The sequence below is a fragment of the Ambystoma mexicanum genome, chromosome 3p (genome assembly GCF_040938575.1).
Source record: "Ambystoma mexicanum isolate Mex_15411 chromosome 3p, UKY_AmexF1_1, whole genome shotgun sequence".
NCBI lineage: Eukaryota > Metazoa > Chordata > Amphibia > Caudata > Ambystomatidae > Ambystoma > Ambystoma mexicanum.
The window spans coordinates 11,155,725-11,179,084 of NC_090925.1; the positions used below are offsets into that span (position 1 = coordinate 11,155,725).

General features: G+C 45.7%; 1 protein-coding gene across 3 annotated transcripts in view; it reads right to left on the reverse strand.

Annotated features, from left to right (window-relative positions):
- Positions 1 to 3,137: 3,137 nt before the first annotated feature.
- Positions 3,138 to 23,360, reverse strand: part of LOC138579453 (vitelline membrane outer layer protein 1 homolog) — a 261,874-nt gene continuing 241,651 nt past the window's right edge. For all 3 annotated transcript variants that reach the window (XM_069649783.1, XM_069649784.1, XM_069649785.1), the window contains exon 6: positions 3,138 to 3,677. In XM_069649783.1, coding sequence (XP_069505884.1) covers positions 3,383 to 3,677 — 295 coding nt within the window. In that variant the 3' untranslated portion in view covers positions 3,138 to 3,382. The remainder of the gene's footprint in view (positions 3,678 to 23,360) is intronic.

A 23,360-nucleotide genomic window follows, 5' to 3' on the forward strand; every position in this document is an offset into this window, starting at 1 on the left:
AGTGTTTTGTGAACAGATGGTTTAAAAATAAATGTACTTATATTTTTTAACCAGAAACCTTGAGTCAGTGTTTGCTTGAGTCACAGTAATTGTGGTCCTTTGTGTAAACCCTGAATACTGCTCATATACTCTTGAGATAAGCCTGGTGGCTCAGCCACTGCTACCACTTTAACAGTGTAGTACAGGCATGTACCAAAGGTGAACTTGTACTACCACATGTAGTCTTAACTCTTAGGGCACTGCATAGGATTCTGCCTAACACTCCCATCTGGCCTTGTTGAGATGCTGACCTACCCAGCAGTTTTCTACCTATCGATGGCTTCCATTTTCTCATGAAATGTTGTAGCTGTTGAAATGCAAGAATGGGTGGATCCCCATAATTTACTTACTGAGCGTCAGTCTGGCCTGCGACCTCAGCGAGTTACTGAGATAGCCTTGTTTGATGTAAGCGACGGCTTGATCTGGAACTTGGATAATCAGACTCCTCATTTCTTAGAATGCTTGACCTGTCAGCGGCATTCCACACATTGCACCGTGGAGATCTCACATCACTTCTTTCCAATCGCTGTTGTTGTCTGAGTCTGGATCGTCTCTCAGTGGTCTTCACGGAAATAGAGTAAGGGGTCTCACAGGGTGCAGCCTTGTCTCCCCTATCGTTCAAGCTCTTTGTTAAACTCTTTCACTATTGTTGCTAGTTTAAGTGTTGGGTATCATTGTTATGCGTTCTTGCCTCATCATAGAAAAGTTCTGACTGATATTTTCTTGCACATTAAATAAATGGGTCAGTGTAAATTCTGAGCTCCTGACAGTCCATCCCCACAAATGCTCACAATTTCTACTTCCATCCATATTACATTTGGATTTGGTTCCTACACTACTTTGCCGATGGTTAAAACATTAGGCCTCTACTGTGAGTTCCATTTGGATGTTTCTACTCAAATTAATATGGCTATTAGCAGTACTTTATATTGTCTTCCCTTCATCAAATAAATCCGTATTTAGACATTGGCCATTTGACTACTGCTGCTGCTGCAAGCACCAGAGAGAAACCTGGTTACTCTACATCCTTATATGCAGGTTTTCAGAATCCTGAAAACATTGAGGGGCAACTGAACAATGCAGCTCAGATCATTTTTAATGCCCCCTTTTGCTCTCATGTTTTACCACTTTTACACTAACTTCGTTGGCTACCAGTTTCTGCTCAAATACAATTCAAAGTTGCTACTCTGGTGCTCAAATGTATTCAAGGCAAAGCCCTCACTCTTTTAGCTAAACTGAATAGCTGCACCCCTCCTAGTTTCCTTCGCTTTGCCTCACCACTGACCTTAATCTGTACCAGATTTAATATGGCTTTCACCCCTCCATTGGTGGGCTCGGGCAAGGGCTGGAGGCCGTTACCAGACATGTCTGCCTGCCGATGCGGGGGTGAAAGCTATTCGCAGCCTGGGGTTTATTAGGGGTGCAAGTGGTTTATTTATTTCTCTGCAGTTTGGCTGTGCTTATTGAGCAACGCAAATATCCTGCAAAAAATAAAGGATGTTTGCTGCAATAGGGAAAAGGGACTTTAAGTCCCTTTTCTGTTCCTATGGCGGCCAGGAGCGGGAGGAGCGCAGGGAGCAGAGCACACAAAGCTCCGGTCCAGCAGGTAAGTGGGGAGGCTTGGGAGATGGTGGGGAAGGGGTATGCATTGTTTTGGGGGTGGTGGTGAGGTGGCAGGCACCAGGGGGAGGCTTTCTATTGCCTCCCCACATTACATTTTTTATAAAAAGATGGCGCCTCCCGGGGAAGGGCCTCAGGTGGCAGGGAATGTGCATTCTCACCCGCTGTTCCTGCCATCTGATTGGCCGAGCGCCTTTATCCCGGGTGCGATTGCAAATTATGCTGAATTTAGAATGAACTCCTGACTCCTTGAGGTCTGACGCTAACATAAGTACTTTCAGGGATAATCTAAAAACATTTGAATGTCTTCTGCGTTTCCCCCATTGGCCATGTCAAGCCCTTGATACAGTGGCGACAGCACTGCTATGCCTTGAGGTTTGAGATTTGACAGCTATATAAGCAACCCCTACCATAACATAACAACACATAACGTAACATAAAACCACCCCACTTCAGTACAATCTGAGCCCCCTGCCCCCAGGCCATCCAAACTCCAGCATAGCAACTGATATGCTCCAAACTAAGAACACTGGACACTGTTGCTCAAGGCAAGAGCCTGATGCCCTTTAAACAACCTAATAGACAAAGCATACTGTCCTGAAGAATGGCACATATGCACATCGCCGAAACCGGTTGACATTGTGAGAAGGAACGGTCTAGTACTTTTAAGTGCAATACAGGGGGAAGAACACTAATAGCGGAATGTATTTGTGCACTCCACATGTGTCATGACATGCAGAAGAATCCCATTATCCTCACATAATTCCCTCTTAAGAAACTTAGCATTGTGGGGCCAAGCTGTGTTGCTCACAGGATCCCCTTAATGGAAAGAGCTCCCCTTTTTGTTTTGGGCAGTCGGTCACCAGCAGTTTCTAGGGACAGTGCCCCCCATAAATAGTAGAGTGTAGATTTTCTGCTAAATCAGGGAAATACAAATTGATACCGCCTCCCTCTCGTGCTGCACTGCATTATGTGTTTGACTGGCAGGTGTGTGCACTGCAAGGTGGAAGGATGGCGGGTTTAGAGGGTTTTGTGAGGAAGAGGCAGGTTACATCATCAAGAAACTAGGTTGGGTTGGTTTACACAAAGAACAAACCTCCTAACTGGGTGAATCTGGTAAGCTGTTTTTAAGCATTGTTACAGAGAGGCCGCTAGCAGGGAGCGATCAATTAGTCCTATGATCGCCCTTTGATATATTGATGATAATGTAATGACCCCATCAATTTCCTTCAATCTCATCTGATCCCTGCCTGTTTTCCTCTGTCATCCACCGCCATGTATTAGTCATTTTTTCGAATGCTTCTTGCTCTTCAAGCAGGTGCTGTGTGTTAGATTCACGCAAGCACTGACTGTTCACTGCATTATTCACACAATGGCCATTCAAGTCAACATTTGAGAGACAACGCAGTGGCACCAGTACAAGTAGCGGCCTAGCGCATAAGTCACTGCGGTAGGGATACAGTGAGGAGTGGATCATATTTAACTTCATCATTCATTTTATTATTTATTATAGAGTTGGATTTGATAAGACAAATGTGTCAGCCATCTTTGAAATGATGCCAATTCTTGGTCATCCAAACTCAAGTCAGTTCCAAAGCATGGCCTGACCTATACAGCAGTAAATCATGTCTGGCTTCCCGTGACATAAGAGGGAAAACCATCAATCATTTTCTACGTGGTAGAGTGCAAGTGTCCCCCGTATGTTGGAGGCTAGCCCGCCTCTTCAGTCGGTGCAGCAGGAGAAGCGGACGTCGTTCAAAGCGGTGTCATCTCCCGTTCCCTGGGGCTTCTGTACCCTGGTCTGCATACCACATATTCCCTTTTTGCAGGAATCGCTAGATTCTCCATAACTTCCCCATTTCCCACCTTTGATTTCAAGGATTGCTCCATCGGAGCAGAAGAATTTGATGTTATTGACCGCTGTGTCGTCGCCATCTCCTTGACTGACCTCCACTCTCAGTGCAAAGGACTGGATGATGCCCTCGGAGCACCATAAGACTGAGGACCAGTTCCCCCACCTAGGAAGAGACGGGGCATTAAACAGTGCATGTTCATGAGGTGCGCCCCAGAGGAGCGAACATGTGACAGTATCAACACAGGCAAACACACACATGAACCTCTCCCACTGGGGCTTGGTCTGAGCATCATTGGTCTAAACAATGTTCCTCATTTTGGGTGAACTATATGGTAAATATGGCAAATTAACTGAATGTCAGGGCACATTATGGGGTAGGTGGGTTTCAGTTGGAGAAAATAACTATATGGCATTCTAAATCTTATGCAAACAAACATTTTCCAGGTTGGCACAAGGTAATAACATTTCAGTTATTCATACCATAAAAAGATCCTGTAATTCTTTGCCGGCCATCCATCACCACTCTCTCACTCTTCCATCCATCCACCAGGCCATCTATCCATCCATCCACCCATCCATCAACATACCCACCATCCCAAGCAAATCCATCCATCCACCCACCCATTTAAACTTAGTTTTACAATGACTCCTTTTTCTTTTTTTTTTTTTTAGCAATTATGTATTTGAAATTAATTCTTCATTAGTCCTTTAGGTTGCAGGAAGACCTCACTTAAGAATGTTGTGAGTTGCAAGAGCCTTTTGGAGTTCTTTCAAAGAAACACCAGAATACATCTAACATCAGATTCACTGTCAGTGCTTCGATCAATTTAATGTTAGCTCTGTCTTCATAGGGAAACTTTTTTGTGCCTGGTTAATTCATTTTTCGTATATTATCCTTCTGTGGCTACGTCACTGTAGTGAATTCACCGACCTTGGGAGCTTTATTATACACTGGAATTGAGTACGGTTTAGCACCCTGTATTACTTCATTGGTCCTGATGAAGGCATTTGACATTCTTTTACACGCTGAAACATTTTATATATTGACCAATTCTTCAAAGTATTACAGTTAGATTAGTTACATACGATTTACTTATCTATAAGAGCTCATATTCATGGACTTGGTGTTCACGGACGTTATGGTTCCAAGTAAAACCGAAAAACCCCTGAAATTCGCCAATATGGTAAGCTAAGCAACCATAACTCGTGCCACCTCTGTGCACTGCTAAGACTAACACCCAGGACACCAAAGGTGACATCACAAATGTCATTGATGACATCACTGATGACATCACACGTGAAATACATTTTGATGAAAAGTCTCTACAGATGTTCATAGACGTCTACGGATGCAACACTAGTTGAAATAGTTGCAAGAAGTGTATAGAAGTGTTAAAAATTAGTCCAGATGGTGTGAAATGGCAGAGTTTTAAGGTGAAAATTTGGAAATTGGACACAAATATTGCTGTCCAAATGTCATCAATGACATTTGTGATGTCATCTTTGATGTCCTGGGTGTTAGTGTTAGCAGTGCACGGTGGCGTGAGTTAAGGTTGCTTATCTTACCATAACTGCCGAATTTCAGGGGTTTTTCGGTTTTACTTTGAACCATAACGTCCCTTTAACAAAGTTTTTTTCACTGAATTTCATAAGTTTTTAGTAGCGCAACTTAACCATAACGTCCCTTTAACAAAGTTTTTTCACTGAATTTCATAGGTTTTTAGTAGCGCAACTTAACCATAACGTCCCTTTAACAAAGTTTTTTCACTGAATTTCATAGGTTTTTCGTAGCGTAACTTAACCATAACGTCCCTTTAACAAAGGTTTTTCACTGAATTTCATAGGTTTTTAGTAGCACAACTTAACCATAATATCCCTGACTTCATATACATGTAACATAGAACATACTGAACCCCCACGTAGTGATTTTGATGTCCGCGGACTACTGCCATGTCTGCAGACATATCGAGAATCTGAGCGTGGTGAATGTAAATTTAAATAGTGTGCCCCATTTCCCCTTTGAAGTTGGCTCTGAAAAGAGCCTTTTTTTTGGTTTTTTTACAGATGCTTGACAGACACCTGTTATTTTGTATTTTTTTTCTCGTTTTTTTTTCTTACTTTACTCCTAAAATCTTCACATAACCTTCTCCAAAGCAACCCTTACATTCCAAAATAGAAAGGCATTTCCCGTAAAAGATAAAGAGATGCCATCTTCTTTAAAATTAACAGTATTACTGGTATCAATATTCTCATTATTACAGAAGAACATACCAGCTCTAAGCATGAAGGCACACATGCCTCGGTTGATGACATACCTAGCAATGTTTTGCTGAGGACAAAAAACTGAACTATTGTCTCATATTGCCCTAGGTAGTAATCCAGAAAAAAATTCTTTCGCATTTGGAAGGATCTTCATTACGGCTTGAACCAAGCGTTCCAAATCAGCCAACAAAGTAGGGGCACTGACCTTGCCCAAATGGAAAGCACCATAGTGCAAAACTACCACATGCGGACTGTTCATCGTGGCCATAGCCTCACAAACTTGTACAATTCCCTGTACATTGCAATCAGGCACAGTGCTCCACACCACCTCCACTCCTTTCACATCAAAGTTCTTTTCAACATGCCTGCATCGAACGTACTGTTGTAAACCATGCACAAACATATCTCCAAGCACCAACACCCTGACTTTCTCTACTTCTGCCATCTTCACCACACACAGTCTCTTTCAACACAAATCCACAACCTCGACATGTGATTGGCTAATCCGTACAGGCATCTTTCCTCGTTGGATTTGCTAGAAAACCCTGGATGTAGCACGCCCTGTCCAGGGACAGCCGCGGTGTCCGCAGACCGCGTAACTCTTCGACACCCCTTCTACCATTTCCACTTTACTCTCTGTGCCATTCCCTCATTGCATACAGCTAAGCAGTCACACAATACGAAGAACATCCTCAGAACACCCCCATTTTGTTTATTTTCGAACATTTCAGGACAATTATCATTTCATTATTCAACATAATAACTTTACAAATATTATACTTTCATCTTGTACGCTGCACACAATGCTATGTTTCTCCATTAGTAGCTCAGTATACTAGATAGAACCCCATAATACAATGCTATTTATATCAATGCATCGTTCAAAGCACTAATTACGGTATGATATTTATTGCAATGATCCTTGACACTTTTTTCGCAACATTATAATAAAAATCCCTAGTACCCAAATTTCATGAAAAGTAAATGCACATGTGATGTCATCAGTGATGTCATCAATGACATTTGCGATGTCATCTTTGATGTCCTGAGTGTTATTCTTAGCAGTGCACAGTGGTGGCACAAGTTATGGTTGCTTAGCTTACCATAACTGGCGATTTTCAGGGGTTTTTCAGCTTTACTTGGAACCATAACGTCCCTTAAACAAACTTTTTTTATTAGCACGCAAACAATATACAAAGATGTAGTGTAAACAGCAAGTTCTCACAGATGGCTTTACACAGAATGTTGTAAAGTAAGCATTTATGCTCGTTCACAGTGAAGGTCAGCTGCTTCCATTTTTTTCTCGCGGCCCTGAGAGGCCCACGACTCCCAGTATAAGATTCTATTTTTTTTTTTACCTTGACAGACAGAGATTGTGCTGAAAGACTTCTTTTGAAGAAGTGTAGCAAAAACGTAAGACACGATAAACACAAGTTCTCACAGATGGCTTTACACAGAATGTTGCAAAGTAAGCATTTATGCTCATTCACAGTGAAGGTCAGCTGCTTCAATTTTTTTCTCGCGGCCCGGAGAGGCCCACGACTCCCAGTATAAGGTTCTATTTTTTTTTTACCTTGACAGACAGAGATTGTGCTGAAAGACTTCTTTTGAAGAAGTGTAGCAAAAATGTAAGACACGATAAAGATGAAATTTCTGAAACGAAACCACTTTTGTATATTATATCAGTTTGAGAAAGATCGTTGGCACACGCGGAGTCGTATTTTGGGACTGCACTACACATGGACAATGGAAAATGCAATTATAATGTAAGTAACCCTTTAGATTATTTTATACCGGAATATAATAACAATAGCGTGGCATTAAAGCCCGGTCAAGTTGTACTTGTTCGTTCAATGTGGCATATTGTTTTCTACCGTGCACTATCACCGCCGAATTGATCCCCTGTCGTTTAGAGGGCTCTGAAAAAGGCAGACGACACAGGGTGGGTTAATAGAAATAATTTAACCGGTCTTTAGCCGGTCAAGTGCTCTACTCGCTGTGCCACTTCACTGTAGCCGGTCAAGTGGCACAGCGAGTAGAGTGCTCGCTTTGACATCCGTGCACAGCTTGCTAATGCAGGTTCGAATCCCAGCATGGCCAAACTCAGCCTTTCATCCTTCCGTGGTCGATAAATGAGCACCACACACCGTGGGTAATAATAAGCAGCGCTGAGATACCTGCCGGTTCTTAGCGCTATATAAATGCAAAAATATTATTATTTTATTATTAACATACTCCGTTGCACTATCTTCGCTAGCAAATAGTTTCACGCCCTAATAAATAAAATGAATATTTTTAATAAAGATCGGCTGGTGAGACTAATTTATGTTTTTTAAAACAGGTAGTTGCCCCAATTTGCCAATGTCACGATTTTCAGACTCCAGCGGATGGATTTTTCAACTGCCAGGTGCAGCTCCATGTAAGCAACTTCATGACCCTCACCCTTTTATGGGACAATCGCCAAGGACCAATGTGCCCTTACGCAGTACTAGCGGCTAGAACCAACATACCAACCATTATGGTGGTCTAATGCTTCGTTGTTGGAGCAACCTTACGATTATCAGTGCGACCATTTACTGCTTTTATCATAAACCAACAGCCTATCTACTGCAAAGGAACAGCGCGTGGCTCAAAATAAACTTTTGCTGATCGACAGCAGAGACAATTGCAAATCGCTGAATATTCACTAAATATTTCATGTGAAATAAATGTACTTTACCAAATGTACAATCCTGCTGTTTACTTTTAAACCACAGTTTCATATTCCGAATTGTGGCGCACTGTGTTCTAAGCTGATCTAACACCCTCTGTACCGCAAAGGAACATCGCGTGGCTCAACATGAACTTTTGCGGATCGACAACAAAGACAAAGGCAAATCGCTGAATATTCTCTAAACGTTTGATGTCAAATAAATGTACTTTACAAAATTTACAATCTTGCTGTTTGCTTTTAAATCACAGTTTCATATTCCGAATTGTGGCGCGCTGTGTTGTGACATAATGTGTGTTGTCTTCCGGGTTCTGTGTAAAGTCGCGTAGGACTGGAGACGACTGGGCGCGTTTGATGACGCACCCTGTAACGTCACGGAGAAAGGCGGGGAATATGAATGCTTTCATAATGTCAGGCTTAGGGGCGGGACATATGATTTAGTATCGCAAAAGCAAGTCAGCCAGGTCAATAGCGCCAGTCATAGGATTATCACATGATGTCGGCGCACACCAGCCTGATTTATCATTTCTTTAGTGGACAAAAAGTCGGGTGAGGCCCATAGGAAATTGTACTATCAGCGGACAAAAGGAAGGTTCGTAGAACACTTTCAATCTGACAACGAACAATACAAACAACGTTCTCAGAACACCCCCATTTTGTGTAATTGCAACCATTTCGGGACACCGCGAGTGTTCTTAGAACACATTCAACTTGACAGATTACAATACGGACAGCGTCCTGAGGACACCCCCAGTTTGTGTATTTACAAACATTTAAATACACCGCGAGTGTTTTTAGCTCAATTTTACCTTCCTTGCGAACAAAAAGAACACATACTCCGTCCTCTGAACACCCCACCATTTAGTTTATTTACAAAATGTCAGAACAGCAGTGTTCTCCGCGGACAAATCGAACACAACAAAAGCGTATAGCACATAAAAAAACAAAACATTGAACCTATCTCATACTCCCCCACCCTCCCCAAACATTCTTACACACCAACACACTCCACTAAATACAATTTTTAATCCAAGTTTGACCGCGCTGTCCGCGGTCGACGGCGAATACAAGCTGGCGGGCGCCACAGAAAATCTGACGTGCTCCATGCCCCACGCCGACCAATCAGCGAACATGTCGCATGTCCGTGGACATGACGCAAGCCCATGGGCCAATCGGGGTGCTGTCCGCGAAGCGAACAGGGAAGTCCGTCCGCGAAGCGAACACAGATATGACTAATTTTTTTGCCTTACATTTTGGTCATTTTTTTAAAAACTACTGGGTGGATTTACACCAAATTTGCAAAAGCACGCTTTCGGGACCAAGCCGCCGCACCTGCTGCAAATTTGGTGTAAATCCGTCCAGCGGTTCGGGCTGTAGCCGTGCGCAAAGTTTTTTCCCATTATGTCTATAGGAAAAACAAAAGTTTTGGGACCCCCCTATAACTTTGCCCCCCCTGGACCAAACCTCTCCAAACTTTGCAAATAAAATTCAGAGTGGGCCATATACTTATTTTGCAAAGTTTGGTGAGGATTCGTCCAGAGGGAGCGAAGTTATAAGCCACCCAAAAAGTGCTCTTCCTATGGAAACACCAACTTAACCATAACTACATGGACGCTACCACGTCCATGTAATATCACCTTCTGCCCTTCTGCTGCACTGGTAAGTGCTAAACCCCAGTGGCAGTGCTCGCAGTCAGTGTGTGTTTCATATTTTAGTCTGTTTGGCAATTTTTGTGCGTTTGACCGCCTCCCCACAAGGTTCAAATTCAAGACCCTCTGCATCATCCACCAGACCATCTGGGATCTGGGACCATTTTACATCCAGCTTTCCCTCCCTAAATACCTCACGACCAGAGTCCTCCGGTCCTCTGGCTCCAGCTCTCTACAGGTCAAACATTTCTCCAAGCAGAGGCTGGCTCCTCCCTCTGGAATGGCCTTGCTTCCCCCATTCGACTTCAGCCGGATCCTCTAAAGTTCCAGAAACTTCTCAATACTTTCCTTTTCTCCTCTTCTTTCCCTCCCCCCCATGCTAACTCTCCCTCTGCCACTATGACTGGGGACGAGTCCCTTCAGAGCAAAATAGGGGCCAGACCAACCCCAACCAGTCCCCCTGCATCCTTTGCCAGCACTAGGCCTCAGGCTCCCTTTCCCAGAGCCCATCATGATCCACCCTGCCCACCGCACCCATCCTCCCTTCACCCCCTGCACTTACTACCTTCTCAAGCACTTGCACAGTAGGATTGTCACAAGGGTACTATAACAAGGAGAGGTGTGGGCCCACTGGATGGGACCAGGGGCGTGTGCCCGCCTCACGTGAAGTACATACTGAGGAGGGACAGACATGCCCCGAGGAGGGCCCGAGGAGACACTAGCTCCCTCCTTGGAACACAGGGTGCTCACCCGGACCATAGGATCCCGCTGATGTCTGCCCTGACGTGAGACAAGTAAGACCAACCCAACTTTGGGAACACAAGTTAAGGGAAACACCATTTAAGGTGTGGACCCCCAGGTGCATACCTGGGAAATGAGCCCGCCTTTTTAAAATCCCCCCCTCTGCCTATGGCAGCGGGGGCCCCTAGGCTGGCAGTGAAAAGAAAAGAGGACACCTCGTGGGGGAACACCCGGATCGGAGCCTGCCCCGTCCAACCACTCTGTGGGACCCCTGTAGAGCCAAGAGAGGCGGAACAAGGTGAGAGCCCCCATGGTGCATATCTGGGGCTTGTGCCCGCCATGTTGAAGATCTGCGTTCCCTGACTCCAAACCCCCTGGCAGTGAAGTAGAGCCGGGTGAAAACCTGAGAGAACCACAGTCTGCACTGCAAACGGGAAGTGGCGCAGGACGTGAGCAGCGAGAAGGTGACACAATCTGGCACCAGTAAGGGCCTCCTTGGTGTTGGGGCAAGCAACAGACTCTCAATCACACAGGGGGAGAGGAAGGAGATAATTCCACCTGGTTGCCCCCCGACCAGCTAAGTGACCTGGACTGTGGGGCGCAGATTAGTGGCAAAGGGCAGCAACAGAGTGGAGACCCCCGTAAGTGAGTGAAGCGGGCCCCGCCTAATGGAGGTCCAACAACAGGGGATTTGGGGACCAGCGGAAACCTAGAATATAAAACAGAGCCGCCGCCTGCCCATGGACTAAAGGGCAAAACTGGGACACTTTGAATACTAGAAAGCAGAGCTGGGGAGTGAAACAACACACACCAACATGTCGGAGGCACGGAGTGACGCCATGTCCACCAAGAGAGATATTGCCTCCCTCCTTGAAGAGATCAGGGGGTATTGTACAAAAAGACTGTATCTAAACGGTCGCATGAACAAAAAGTTCTAAAAATGCTACCACCAAAGGTTCGAATACCAAAATGTTCAAACCTTTGGTGGTAGCATTGCAGGTAAGTAAAAAAAGAAAATAAAGACTGTGGGGGCTGTGGGGATGTCCCCCACAACACCCAGCTCACTATACTGTTTGGTATAGTGAGCGGGGTGTTGCGGGGGACACCCCCGCAACACACCCACAAAACAAACAAACGGGGGCTGCAGGGGTTTCCCCTACAACTCCCCGCTCACTATACTTTACAGTATAGTGAGCGGGGAGTTGCGGGGGAAACCCTTGCTGCACCCGTAAAAGAAAAAAAAAGAAAAGGACCCTGTGGCGCCGGTTCCCGATCACAGAAGTGAAAGGGAACCGGCGCCGCAGGGACTTAGCGTGAATAAAAAGGTACTGTGGGTTGAGGCTTCTAGAACTGGAACCTGCCTGTGCTGCGCAACAGTTATATTTAGATTGTGAATTAGGCAAGATCTCAGGAGCCGATTTGGGGTTAAGCCTAAGCCCCAATTTGGTACGTAGAAAGGGTTTTTTGCTCCCGGTTATCTTGGTTGTAAAGATTAGAAATGATATCCATAACACTTTGGTTAATACGAAGTGATTCGTTTATTTGCGGTCAGCCGACACGTGTTTCGACCCGTACGGTCTTTCTCAAGGCTGAACAGTGTTCAATGGTGACAAGTGTTAATGTGATTTGTGACAATTGTGTGACAGATTGTATTATGTTCCATTGTGGTGTAGGGGTGATGTGCAGTAAGTGACAAAAAATAGCAAAAAGTAGCATCACGTCAAAAAACATTGACGTGTTAATTTATAAAAAGCATTGTTGCATACAAACAAGGAGAAAGGGAGGAAAAGAGAGGGGAGAAGGTTAGCAAGTGGGCAGAAGGGGAGGAATTGGTTTTACTTTTCTTTAATGAGGTAGGACCTCTTACCTAGTCTGTTTGTTGATTGCCCTCAGTGGGGTTTTGTTCAATATGGAACCGTCCTTACGGCAGTCCTGGCTCCTATTGGGCCCTGTGATAAGGAGGTACAATGACGATGGATGAGAAGGCATTTTGGTACGATTTTCCTAATTGAATTTCTAGTTGGTTCCCAGCTAGTGAGTGCACTTAGCGGCGTCGAAATCACATCACGTGCAAATTCCGGCTCGTGTGTGTTTCTTGGCCGTGTGGGTCATCCCTAGCGATTTCTTTGGTCCATTTAGGGGCCCCCTGTGTGGGTGCTGTGAGCTGGTCTGGATGACATCAAGAGCTCTTTGGTAGACGCTCTTGTGTGTGGCCAGCCACTCAAAGGGTTGGTGTTGTACTGGGTCGCTCGAGTGCGGAGCTGGTCTATGTGAGTGTCCCTGCTGGTTAGAAGTCTGCTAACCATGAGTGCGGGCGGCTTACCTTTGTATTCTGTCTGTGTTCCAGGGCAGCGGTCTGCTCCTTTACTCCACCGCTCTGGCGGCCGCCATTTTAAGGCGCTTGTGAGTTAGCTGTATCGCGTTATGCGACGATTGCGCATGCTCAGTGGCATAGCGTACTGCGAGTATCACTGAGCATGCGCGTGTCCTGTCGTGTCTGCGCATGCTCAGTGGATGATTGCTGGTAATGTAGTGTTCGGAATGGTGAGATCTGAGAAAAGGTTGCATGGGGCCATTGGCCCATGGCAATTGGTTGGTTGCCAGGGAGGGGGGAATTGGCATTGGGAGGCGCATATACCAGAAAGTGTTCCTTATGAGGAGAGCCTAAGGGTATTTGAGCTTGGTGGGCCGGGATAGAAGAAAAACAGGGAGAGTAGAGGAAATGTTTACAGGAAGACATTTAGATCGTGGTCTTTGTTCAGGCCATTTTTAACACATCTAAAGTGACAAATTAGCCGTGCTTCTTCTTGTCTTAATTTCTGAATTCTGTCTCCTCCTCTTGGTCCCAGCCGTACCATCTTGAGTCCGATGAATCTGATGTCACTCTTATTATCCATTTGATGATACTTTTGCCAGTGGTTTGCCAGTGGTAGTTTCGGATCTTGTGACTGTATGCTGTTGATGTGCTCTCGAATCCTAAAACGTGTCTCACGAATAGTGCTGCCTATATATATCTTGTTGCAAACACAGATTATCGCATATATCACATATTTGCTTTTGCAGTTGATGTGCTCTTTGATATTGAAGATTGGGCAGCCTGAGAATTTCGCACATTTGGTCTGGGTTGCATACTTGCACATGGCGCAAGTCCCGCATTTCGTGAAACCCATTTGTGTGCGTTTACTGAGCCAATCTTGTGCTGTAATGTTTTTGTCTGACAGGAAAGAGGGGCTTAATAAAGTTCTTAGAGTTGGTGCTCTTCTGTAGGACATACTGGGATATGTTTCCAGTTGCGACCTAATATGTTCATCCATGCGGAGTAATCCCCAGTGCTTTGTCAAGATTTTTTGGAACGCGTAGCTGTCCTTGTTGTATCTGGTTACGAATCTGATCACAGGATTGTTATTTTGTCTTCCGGGTTTGGGCTGGAGTAGAGTTGGTCTTTCTAATTGACAAGCCTGTTTTCTTGCTTGTGTCAAGTTTTCTTGGGGATATCCCCGACTTTTGAATCTTCTATCTAGTAGGTTACATTCATCTGTGAAGGATCTCTCTGTGCTGCAGTTTCTTCTTGCCCTAATGTATTCCCCTTTGGGTATGTTGCGTATAACGCTCTTTCTATGGCAACTTTCGGCATGCAAGGTGGAGTTTACTTCCGTTGGCTTCCGGTAGGTTCTGGTAGTGATTTCGTTTTCTTCTATTTCAATTGTTAAGTCCAGAAAGTCAATTCGAGTCTTGCTGGTGTGGCTGATTAGTTCAATGCCAAAGTCATTGATGTTGAGATAATCCATATATTCAATGAGCTCTACTTCTGTTCCTTTCCAAATTAGGATAATGTCATCTATGAATCTGGCCCAATTGACAATGAGCCTGGTGTATCTGTCTTCCTTCATTGCATGCTTGATTTCGTAGGAGTGCATGAAGCAGTTAGCTAGAGCTGGAGCATAGCTGGCTCCCATTGCGATCCCCTTCGTTTGTTTGAAGTATTCGCCATTGAATATGAATACATTGTTTGTGAGCGAGAATTTAAGGAAGGCTTTGGTCATTTCCACCTGTTCTAGGTGTGAGGCTGATTCTTGTCTGAGAAGAAACCCCACACTAGTTATCGCAAGTTCATGGTTTATTGATGTATATAGGGCCTTGACGTCGAGCGTGGCCATTAGAAAGTGAGGTTCCCATTTGATGCTGGCTAGTATCTCCAAAGTGTGCATTGTGTCTCTTAAGTAGCTTGGTATTTTCGTAACGATTGGTTGTATGACATTGTTGATGTATCTAGCCATTGTTTCAGTGATTCCTCCAATGCCGCTGAGGATTGGTCTTCCTTCGGGAATGGTGTCGAAGGCTTTGTGGACTTTGGGTAGAAAATAGATAGTTGGCATTATCGGGTGGTCTGTTTTAAGGTAGCTGTATTCTTCGTCAGTTATCAGTCCTGCTGCTTTGTAATTGATGAGCAGTTCCTGGTGTTCTTTTAGAATCTTCGCCTGTGGGTTGTTCTCCAATTTGACGTAGTTACCTGGCGTTTCGAGGTGGTTGAATGCCATTTTAAGGTAGTCAGCTTTATTCATTATTACTATGTTGCCACCCTTGTCGGCCTCCTTGATTATGATATTAGTTTCCTCTCGTAAGTTTTTAAGTACGTTCTGTTCTTCCTTAGTAAGATTGTCCTTGGCCTCTTTTCCTTTGGTGCGTTGGTCTTCAAGTTTATGGAGGTCATTGGTTACCGCTTGGTGGAAAGTGTCTATATAGTTTTCCGTAAACAGTTGAGGCGTAAATCTTGATTTACTTTTGAGTTCCGGAATTGTCATTGCCATATTCTGGATACCCAGTTCTTCTAAGCATTCTTGCTTGCTTTTGTCATTCTCTACGAGCGTGCTGAGGAGATGAATGTCTTCAACATCCCCTATCGTGAGTATGCTAGGTTTTAGTGTTTGCTCTTTTGGTTTGTATACCGATGTTTTGGTGGCAAAGAATTTCTTGAGTTTGAGAAGTCTTGTAAATTTGAATAGGTCTATTTGTAAGTCCACAAAGTTGTTTGTGCTGGATGGTGAGAAGGAAAGACCCTTGTTGAGTACTTTCGTTTCAGAATTTGTGAATTCTCTGTTTGACAGATTCATAATTAGATTTTGTTCTGTTTCTGGCCCCCAATTTTCTGTGACTGGGACCTTGTCTGTCTTTGTTCCATTTCTTCCTCCAACTGTCTTGCGTCTTCTGACTCTTCTTCCTCCACTTCTTTTTGTTGTTGTGTTCCTGTATCTGTTAATGGTTTTGCGAAGGATACTGTTTTTTTGTTGTCGCTTTTGGGTTGAAGTTTCAGACGACTTGCTTTCTTGTGTAGTTTGATTTGATCTAAAAAACTGCGTTTTACTAGTGGTTTATCTGTTGTATTCTCTGCTAGGTCTGATGTTTCATCTGGTTCACTATCAATTTCTGAGCTGGCCCCTGAGCTGTTTGGGGTGCTTTCTCTGGATTTGGGTCTTTGTTGGTTTTGGTCATATTTGGGTTGATAGGTGAAGACCCTGTCTTCTCTGTAGTCTTTATCATCCCTGAAGAATTTGTGGAGTTTTCTCATTTTGACTTCATCTTGGTGAATTTTCAGAATTCTATACATTGTTTTATAGTTCTTCTCTTTAGTCGTTTTTGGAGCATCATAATCTTCTATTTCTTTCTTTAATTCTTCAAGTAGAATCACCACTCTATCGTGTTTTCTTTTTGCGTGTTCTATTAGTAGTTCAATCATCCTAGTTGATCCTAATATGAGATTTTCTTCCCATGCGTCTGCTAGGTCTGAGTCCAGTGGGTCATCGAAGTCAGGAAAAATCAGGATCCTGAGGCCTCTTGGAATTTTCTTTTGCTCTGCATATTCCTGCATCGTTGTTTTCTCCCAAAATTTGTTAATTTCTTTTTTTGATAGTTTCTCTAGCCTCATGAATTTATGTTTGAGGTCTTCCTCTAACTTGCTGTTTCTAAATGCATTGTCCATTGATCCTCGTGGGGCAAAGAGTGCCCTGATGTCTTCGTTCCTTGACATCATATATTCTGCCATTCCTTCGATATTTTTCTGTTTTATTCGTATTGGAATTCTCCAGGTGCAATAGCATTGGCTGGTTCCCTAGTGTCAAGGTACTGTGGGTTGAGGCTTCTAGAACTGGAACCTGCCTGTGCTGCGCAACAGTTATATTTAGATTGTGAATTAGGCAAGATCTCAGGAGCCGATTTGGGGTTAAGCCTAAGCCCCAATTTGGTACGTAGAAAGGGTTTTTTGCTCCTGGTTATCTTGGTTGTAAAGATTAGAAATGATATCCATAACACTTTGGTTAATACGAAGTGATTCGTTTATTTGCGGTCAGCCGACACGTGTTTCGACCCGTACGGTCTTTCTCAAGGCTGAACAGTGTTCAATGGTGACAAGTGTTAATGTGATTTGTGACAATTGTGTGACAGATTGTATTATGTTCCATTGTGGTGTAGGGGTGATGTGCAGTAAGTGACAAAAAATAGCAAAAAGTAGCATCACGTCAAAAAACATTGACGTGTTAATTTATAAAAAGCATTGTTGCATACAAACAAGGAGAAAGGGAGGAAAAGAGAGGGGAGAAGGTTAGCAAGTGGGCAGAAGGGGAGGAATTGGTTTTACTTTTCTTTAATGAGGTAGGACCTCTTACCTAGTCTGTTTGTTGATTGCCCTCAGTGGGGTTTTGTTCAATATGGAACCGTCCTTACGGCAGTCCTGGCTCCTATTGGGCCCTGTGATAAGGAGGTACAATGACGATGGATGAGAAGGCATTTTGGTACGATTTTCCTAATTGAATTTCTAGTTGGTTCCCAGCTAGTGAGTGCACTTAGCGGCGTCGAAATCACATCACGTGCAAATTCCGGCTCGTGTGTGTTTCTTGGCCGTGTGGGTCATCCCTAGCGATTTCTTTGGTCCATTTAGGGGCCCCCTGTGTGGGTGCTGTGAGCTGGTCTGGATGACATCAAGAGCTCTTTGGTAGACGCTCTTGTGTGTGGCCAGCCACTCAAAGGGTTGGTGTTGTACTGGGTCGCTCGAGTGCGGAGCTGGTCTATGTGAGTGTCCCTGCTGGTTAGAAGTCTGCTAACCATGAGTGCGGGCGGCTTACCTTTGTATTCTGTCTGTGTTCCAGGGCAGCGGTCTGCTCCTTTACTCCACCGCTCTGGCGGCCGCCATTTTAAGGCGCTTGTGAGTTAGCTGTATCGCGTTATGCGACGATTGCGCATGCTCAGTGGCATAGCGTACTGCGAGTATCACTGAGCATGCGCGTGTCCTGTCGTGTCTGCGCATGCTCAGTGGATGATTGCTGGTAATGTAGTGTTCGGAATGGTGAGATCTGAGAAAAGGTTGCATGGGGCCATTGGCCCATGGCAATTGGTTGGTTGCCAGGGAGGGGGGAATTGGCATTGGGAGGCGCATATACCAGAAAGTGTTCCTTATGAGGAGAGCCTAAGGGTATTTGAGCTTGGTGGGCCGGGATAGAAGAAAAACAGGGAGAGTAGAGGAAATGTTTACAGGAAGACATTTAGATCGTGGTCTTTGTTCAGGCCATTTTTAACACATCTAAAGTGACAAATTAGCCGTGCTTCTTCTTGTCTTAATTTCTGAATTCTGTCTCCTCCTCTTGGTCCCAGCCGTACCATCTTGAGTCCGATGAATCTGATGTCACTCTTATTATCCATTTGATGATACTTTTGCCAGTGGTTTGCCAGTGGTAGTTTCGGATCTTGTGACTGTATGCTGTTGATGTGCTCTCTAATCCTAAAACGTGTCTCACGAATAGTGCTGCCTATATATATCTTGTTGCAAACACAGATTATCGCATATATCACATAAAAAGGTAGGTGGGGTTGGTTTATGTTGGGGATGTGGGTGGGGGGGTGTCATGGGTGTGTTGTGGGTGTGGGTGGGGGTGGGGGTGTGGGTATGTACGTGGGTTCGCATGAGAAAGGTGCAAACTTTTGGTGGTTTGCACCTTTCTCATGCAAACGTTCCAACCGCGGAAAAATCAGCCTCCGCTAGTTCACGTAGATCCGATCAGGGGAATGAGTGCAGACATTGGCGGAAAAGTAGATAGAATACATCTCAGAATCGACAGTATGGACGAGAGGCTTCAGGCGGTTGAGAACAACCAGACCTCCCTCAAGACAATGGAAACTCAGATCGTTATGAGGTTGGCGCAGCTGGAGAGAAGGGAAGGTGAGGTGGCCCTAAAGATCGTCGATTTCAAAAACCGTGAGAGAAGAAACAACCTGAGATTCTTTGGGATCCCGGAAAAGGAGGGCAAAACTGAAAGAGACCTAAGGAGGACCATCCACGAGGTAGTGAAGGCACTGTTTGTAGACGAGAACATGGATGAACCCAAACTTGAAATGGTTCACAGAGCAGGAGCACCTGGGAAGAACCCATACTCAGTGCTTGCACGCTTCCATAACTACCTGAATAGAGAAAAAACCCTGGAAAAGGCAAGGGGGCTGGGCTCAGTGTCCCTGGAAAATGTATAGGTGTTGATCTACCAGGATCTGTCCGCACTTACGCTGACAAAGAGGCACCTATGCTCCCAAGTGAGCGGGTGAGATACCAATGGGGTTTCCCCTTCTCTATATCCTTTGAAATCTAAGGTTACAGCTATAAACTAGTGATGGAGGAAGACATAAGAAGGGTCACAGAGGTGCTAATGGGAGGAGATGGGCAGAAAATGACAGGTGAAGAAAAAAGCCAGGAGGAGAGGCGATGGCGCATAAAGGGTCTGAATAGACGTAAAGTTCCAGGCTCAAGAAAATTCAGGAAACTCAACTCCCCTCCGGCCGGCCCCTCTTGAGCCAGGGGGACACACCTGGAGGCATTGCACAGGGTCTCTGTGCATAATATGGGGGGGGGGAGTTAGCAGCTTAGCAGCTAAACTGATTGAGGCTGGAAAAGGGCGCAGAAAAGGGGTCTTGAGTGCGCTTAGTTAAGCTGGTCCTTGATTGGGGAGAACTTCTGATGATTCAATCCCGTCAGAGCAGATGGATCCGGGCGGGGATGGATGCCATGGGGGTGTACCGGAGGGAGGGGGCTTGAGAGGAGAGGGAGGTGTAAGGTTCAGGGGATGTATGTTCTCAAAGGATGGTGTGGTGTAGGTGCCCAGTTAACAGGAATCCAATCATGTATCTGTCTCGGAGGAGGGGGGAGTAAAGCGACACCTCGGATAAGAGATGATGTCTGGCCTGGGTGAGCTGTACATTGGCTCCCTGAATGCCCGGGGTCTGAATTCAACTTTCAAAAGGTTGCTGGTAGTCTGTGAGTTCAAGAGGGCCAACCTTGATTGGCTATGCCTTCAGGAAACACACTGGCGGAGGGGGAGTGAGCCCAAATTATGCTCCCAGGAGGTGGGGGGTGATTATGGCCTCGGATGTCATAAAGAAGTGTGGGGTCACAATTTTGTTCTGAACCCGGCTGGGCTTCTGGATAGAGGCGGTTCTGTCCGACCCCAATGGGAGGTATGTGTTTGCAAAAGGTCAGTTGCTTTGTATTAAGCTTACGTTGGGCTCAGTGTACGTGCAAATGTGCATCAATGTGAATTCTGGGAGAGGGTCAGGGATAAACTAATCAAATTTGTAGACAGTCAGTTGGTGATTGAGGGAGACTTCAACGTGGTGTTGGACCCATTAAGAGACCGCAAGAGGATGGGGAGAGACAAATGAGCAGGGCAAACTCAGGTGATTCAGAACTCTTTAAACAGGTCAATGCTGGGGTTATGTGACTCCCTCCACCCAATAACGAAAGGTGACTTGCCATTCACCTTTTACTCTGCGGCCCACGACTCCTTCTCACGTAGATACCTGGTCCTTATAGACACAACTTTAAAGGAACAGATCCTGGAGTCACTGGTAGCCCCTATCCCGTGGGTGGACTGCGATATGGTGAAAGTTTTACAAACAAAGAGAGAGCGGGGGAGAAGGAGAGCACGCTCTGCAGGAAAATAGAGTGTATACAGCTGGGGGGGGGGGTTAGGGCAGGGAAAGTATATTTTGCTTACGAAGGCGAAGGAGCTTCGACGCTTTAAGACACAAATAAAGGCCATTCTAACGCAGGCCACGAAAAAAATAAATCCTGTTCCTGAAGCAGAAGTACCACGAGAAGGGGTACAGGGCGGATAAGATCCTAGCCTGGAGACTCAGGGAGGAGAAAAAGAGGAGGACCATAGGGGCTATTAAGACAGAGGAAGGCAGGTGAGTCTACGACGCAGAGAGCATTGGGACTGAATTTATAAAGTACTACAGTACCCTCTATGCCTCAGAGTTGAAGGGGGAGGAGGCCCAAATAGACGAATTCCTGAGAAGGTTACCCCTCCCTGGGCTCCCCAAGGATATGGTGGAACACCTTGAGAACCCCATAACTGTAGAGGAAGTACTGTGGGCCATCACAGGGATGAAGTCAGGGACAGCCCCTGGGGAAGACGGCTTCACAATAAAATTCTACAAACTATTTAAATCCCTATTTGCCCCGTTTTTAGTGAAGGTGTTTAATCCGTATCTGGGAGGCGACCCCCCCCACGATGATGACTCCAATTAACGTAGCGATACCATAGTAATGGAAGGACCCCACTACGTGCTCTTCCTACAGGCCCATTTCCCTCCTTAACAGAGATGTAAAGATACTGGCAAAAGTCCTGGGAACGAGACTGGAGGGGGGTTTGCCACTCCTTATACATGGAGACCAGGTTGGATTCATTAGGGGAAGACAAGGATCAGATAACATCAGAAAGTCTACCAACCTGATCCGCAGGGCACAAGTGGAGGGGCTGGACCCATGCCTATTGGTGTTGGACTCAGTGAAGGCCTTTGACATGGTTGAGTGGCCCTTCATGATGAAGGCCCTGGGGAGGAAGGGACTGGGAACGTACTTCCTTAGATGGGTGGCAGAACTATACAACAGGCCCAGGGTGAAGGTTTGGATTAACGGGAGACTCACAGAGACCTTGGAACTCACGAGAGGTACTAGGCAGGGATACCCCCTGTCCCCACTGTTGTACGCCCTTGCTATGGAGCCATTGGGAATTCAATTTGAATGAATGATGAAATCAAGGGCATAACGGGGGGAGAGATTGAGGGCAAACTCTCGTTATTTGCAGATTATATATTGGCTCACCTTACGAACATCCAGGACTCCCTCCCAGCTCTCATGACTCAAATAGCGGAATATGGCCACCTCTCGGGGCTCAAAATCAATGTGGGAAAATCTGCTATTATGCCGATACAAGCAGAGTCTCCTTCTCGATGCGAAATAGTGTTACCAAGGCATGAGAGTTAACCAGAGGAATATTCAATACTTGGGCATCTGGGTAACAAGGGACCTGGAGGAGATGGTGGAGACTAACTACAATTCCTTCCCCCTCAGCAAACGGCCGACGTAAAGAGGTGGCACCCATTGATATTGAAATGGTACGGCAAGGTGACCTCCATAATAATTAATTTGCTCCTCAGGCTGTTATACCTGTTTGTGGCCATCTCGAGTCAGCTCCCAGAGAAGTTCTTCCTGGAAGTTACAGGAGAGCTCCATAGATTGCTATGGGGAAACAAGATCCCAAGGGTGAAAATGGCAACCCTGACCCTTCCAAGTAACAAAGGGGGATTTCGGTTTCCAGACATCCTCCTCTACTATAAGGCGGCTCAAATTAGGGGGATGCTGGAACACATGAGGGAAGATACGATTCCCTACTGCACCTACCTGGAAGATCTTGTTGCACACTCTCTAAAGGTCAGGGACTAATTTTGGTCCCTGATTAGATCAATAACAGACCGCCTTCAGTCCCACCCCACTCTGAGGGTTTTTTTGGTCAGTCTGGCATAAATCCAGAGACGCACAGGGCTATACAATGTGCCCTTCCCCTATATTCTATGTATGGGGGCGCCCATTCGATTTAGGACACCCGGGACTAGCCTGCTTACAGAAATAGTTGGATGCAAGAGGGTGCTAGAGACCCGAACAAGATGGCCGCTCCCCTGTGAGCTCCCACACAGCCCTTCAAAATCCTGATCAATCCTGACTATTCCGGTGGAACGCTACCCTAATACAGCAGCAGACGTTGCCACAAAGGTGCTGGGCAGCAATATATCAGAAAATCGGCAATTACTGGAGCCTTGCACAGCCGAAACCTTGATCGGCATGCCCCGGTGCCCCTGAACGACAGTGGGAGCCTGGGGGCCTGCCGGCACCCGCCTGCCTCCCCCAGACCTGCTTGTGAGGCCCCAGCGGCAGACACAAAGAACATCAGTAAGCCCCTGAGTGGGGAGGAACCGAGATGGCCCCAGCCAGTCCCTGGAAGTTCGGACACACCCCGACCCCGCCTTCACCAACTGCGGAGGCTGGCCCTGGAGGGTGCGGCCTGGCTGCGAGCAGAGCGCAGGCACCAGTCTGGCTCCGCAGGCTCAAACTCCTGAAGCCCCACTACATACCGAGGCTCGCGAGGAAGGTCAGGGCGGGCGGGGCACG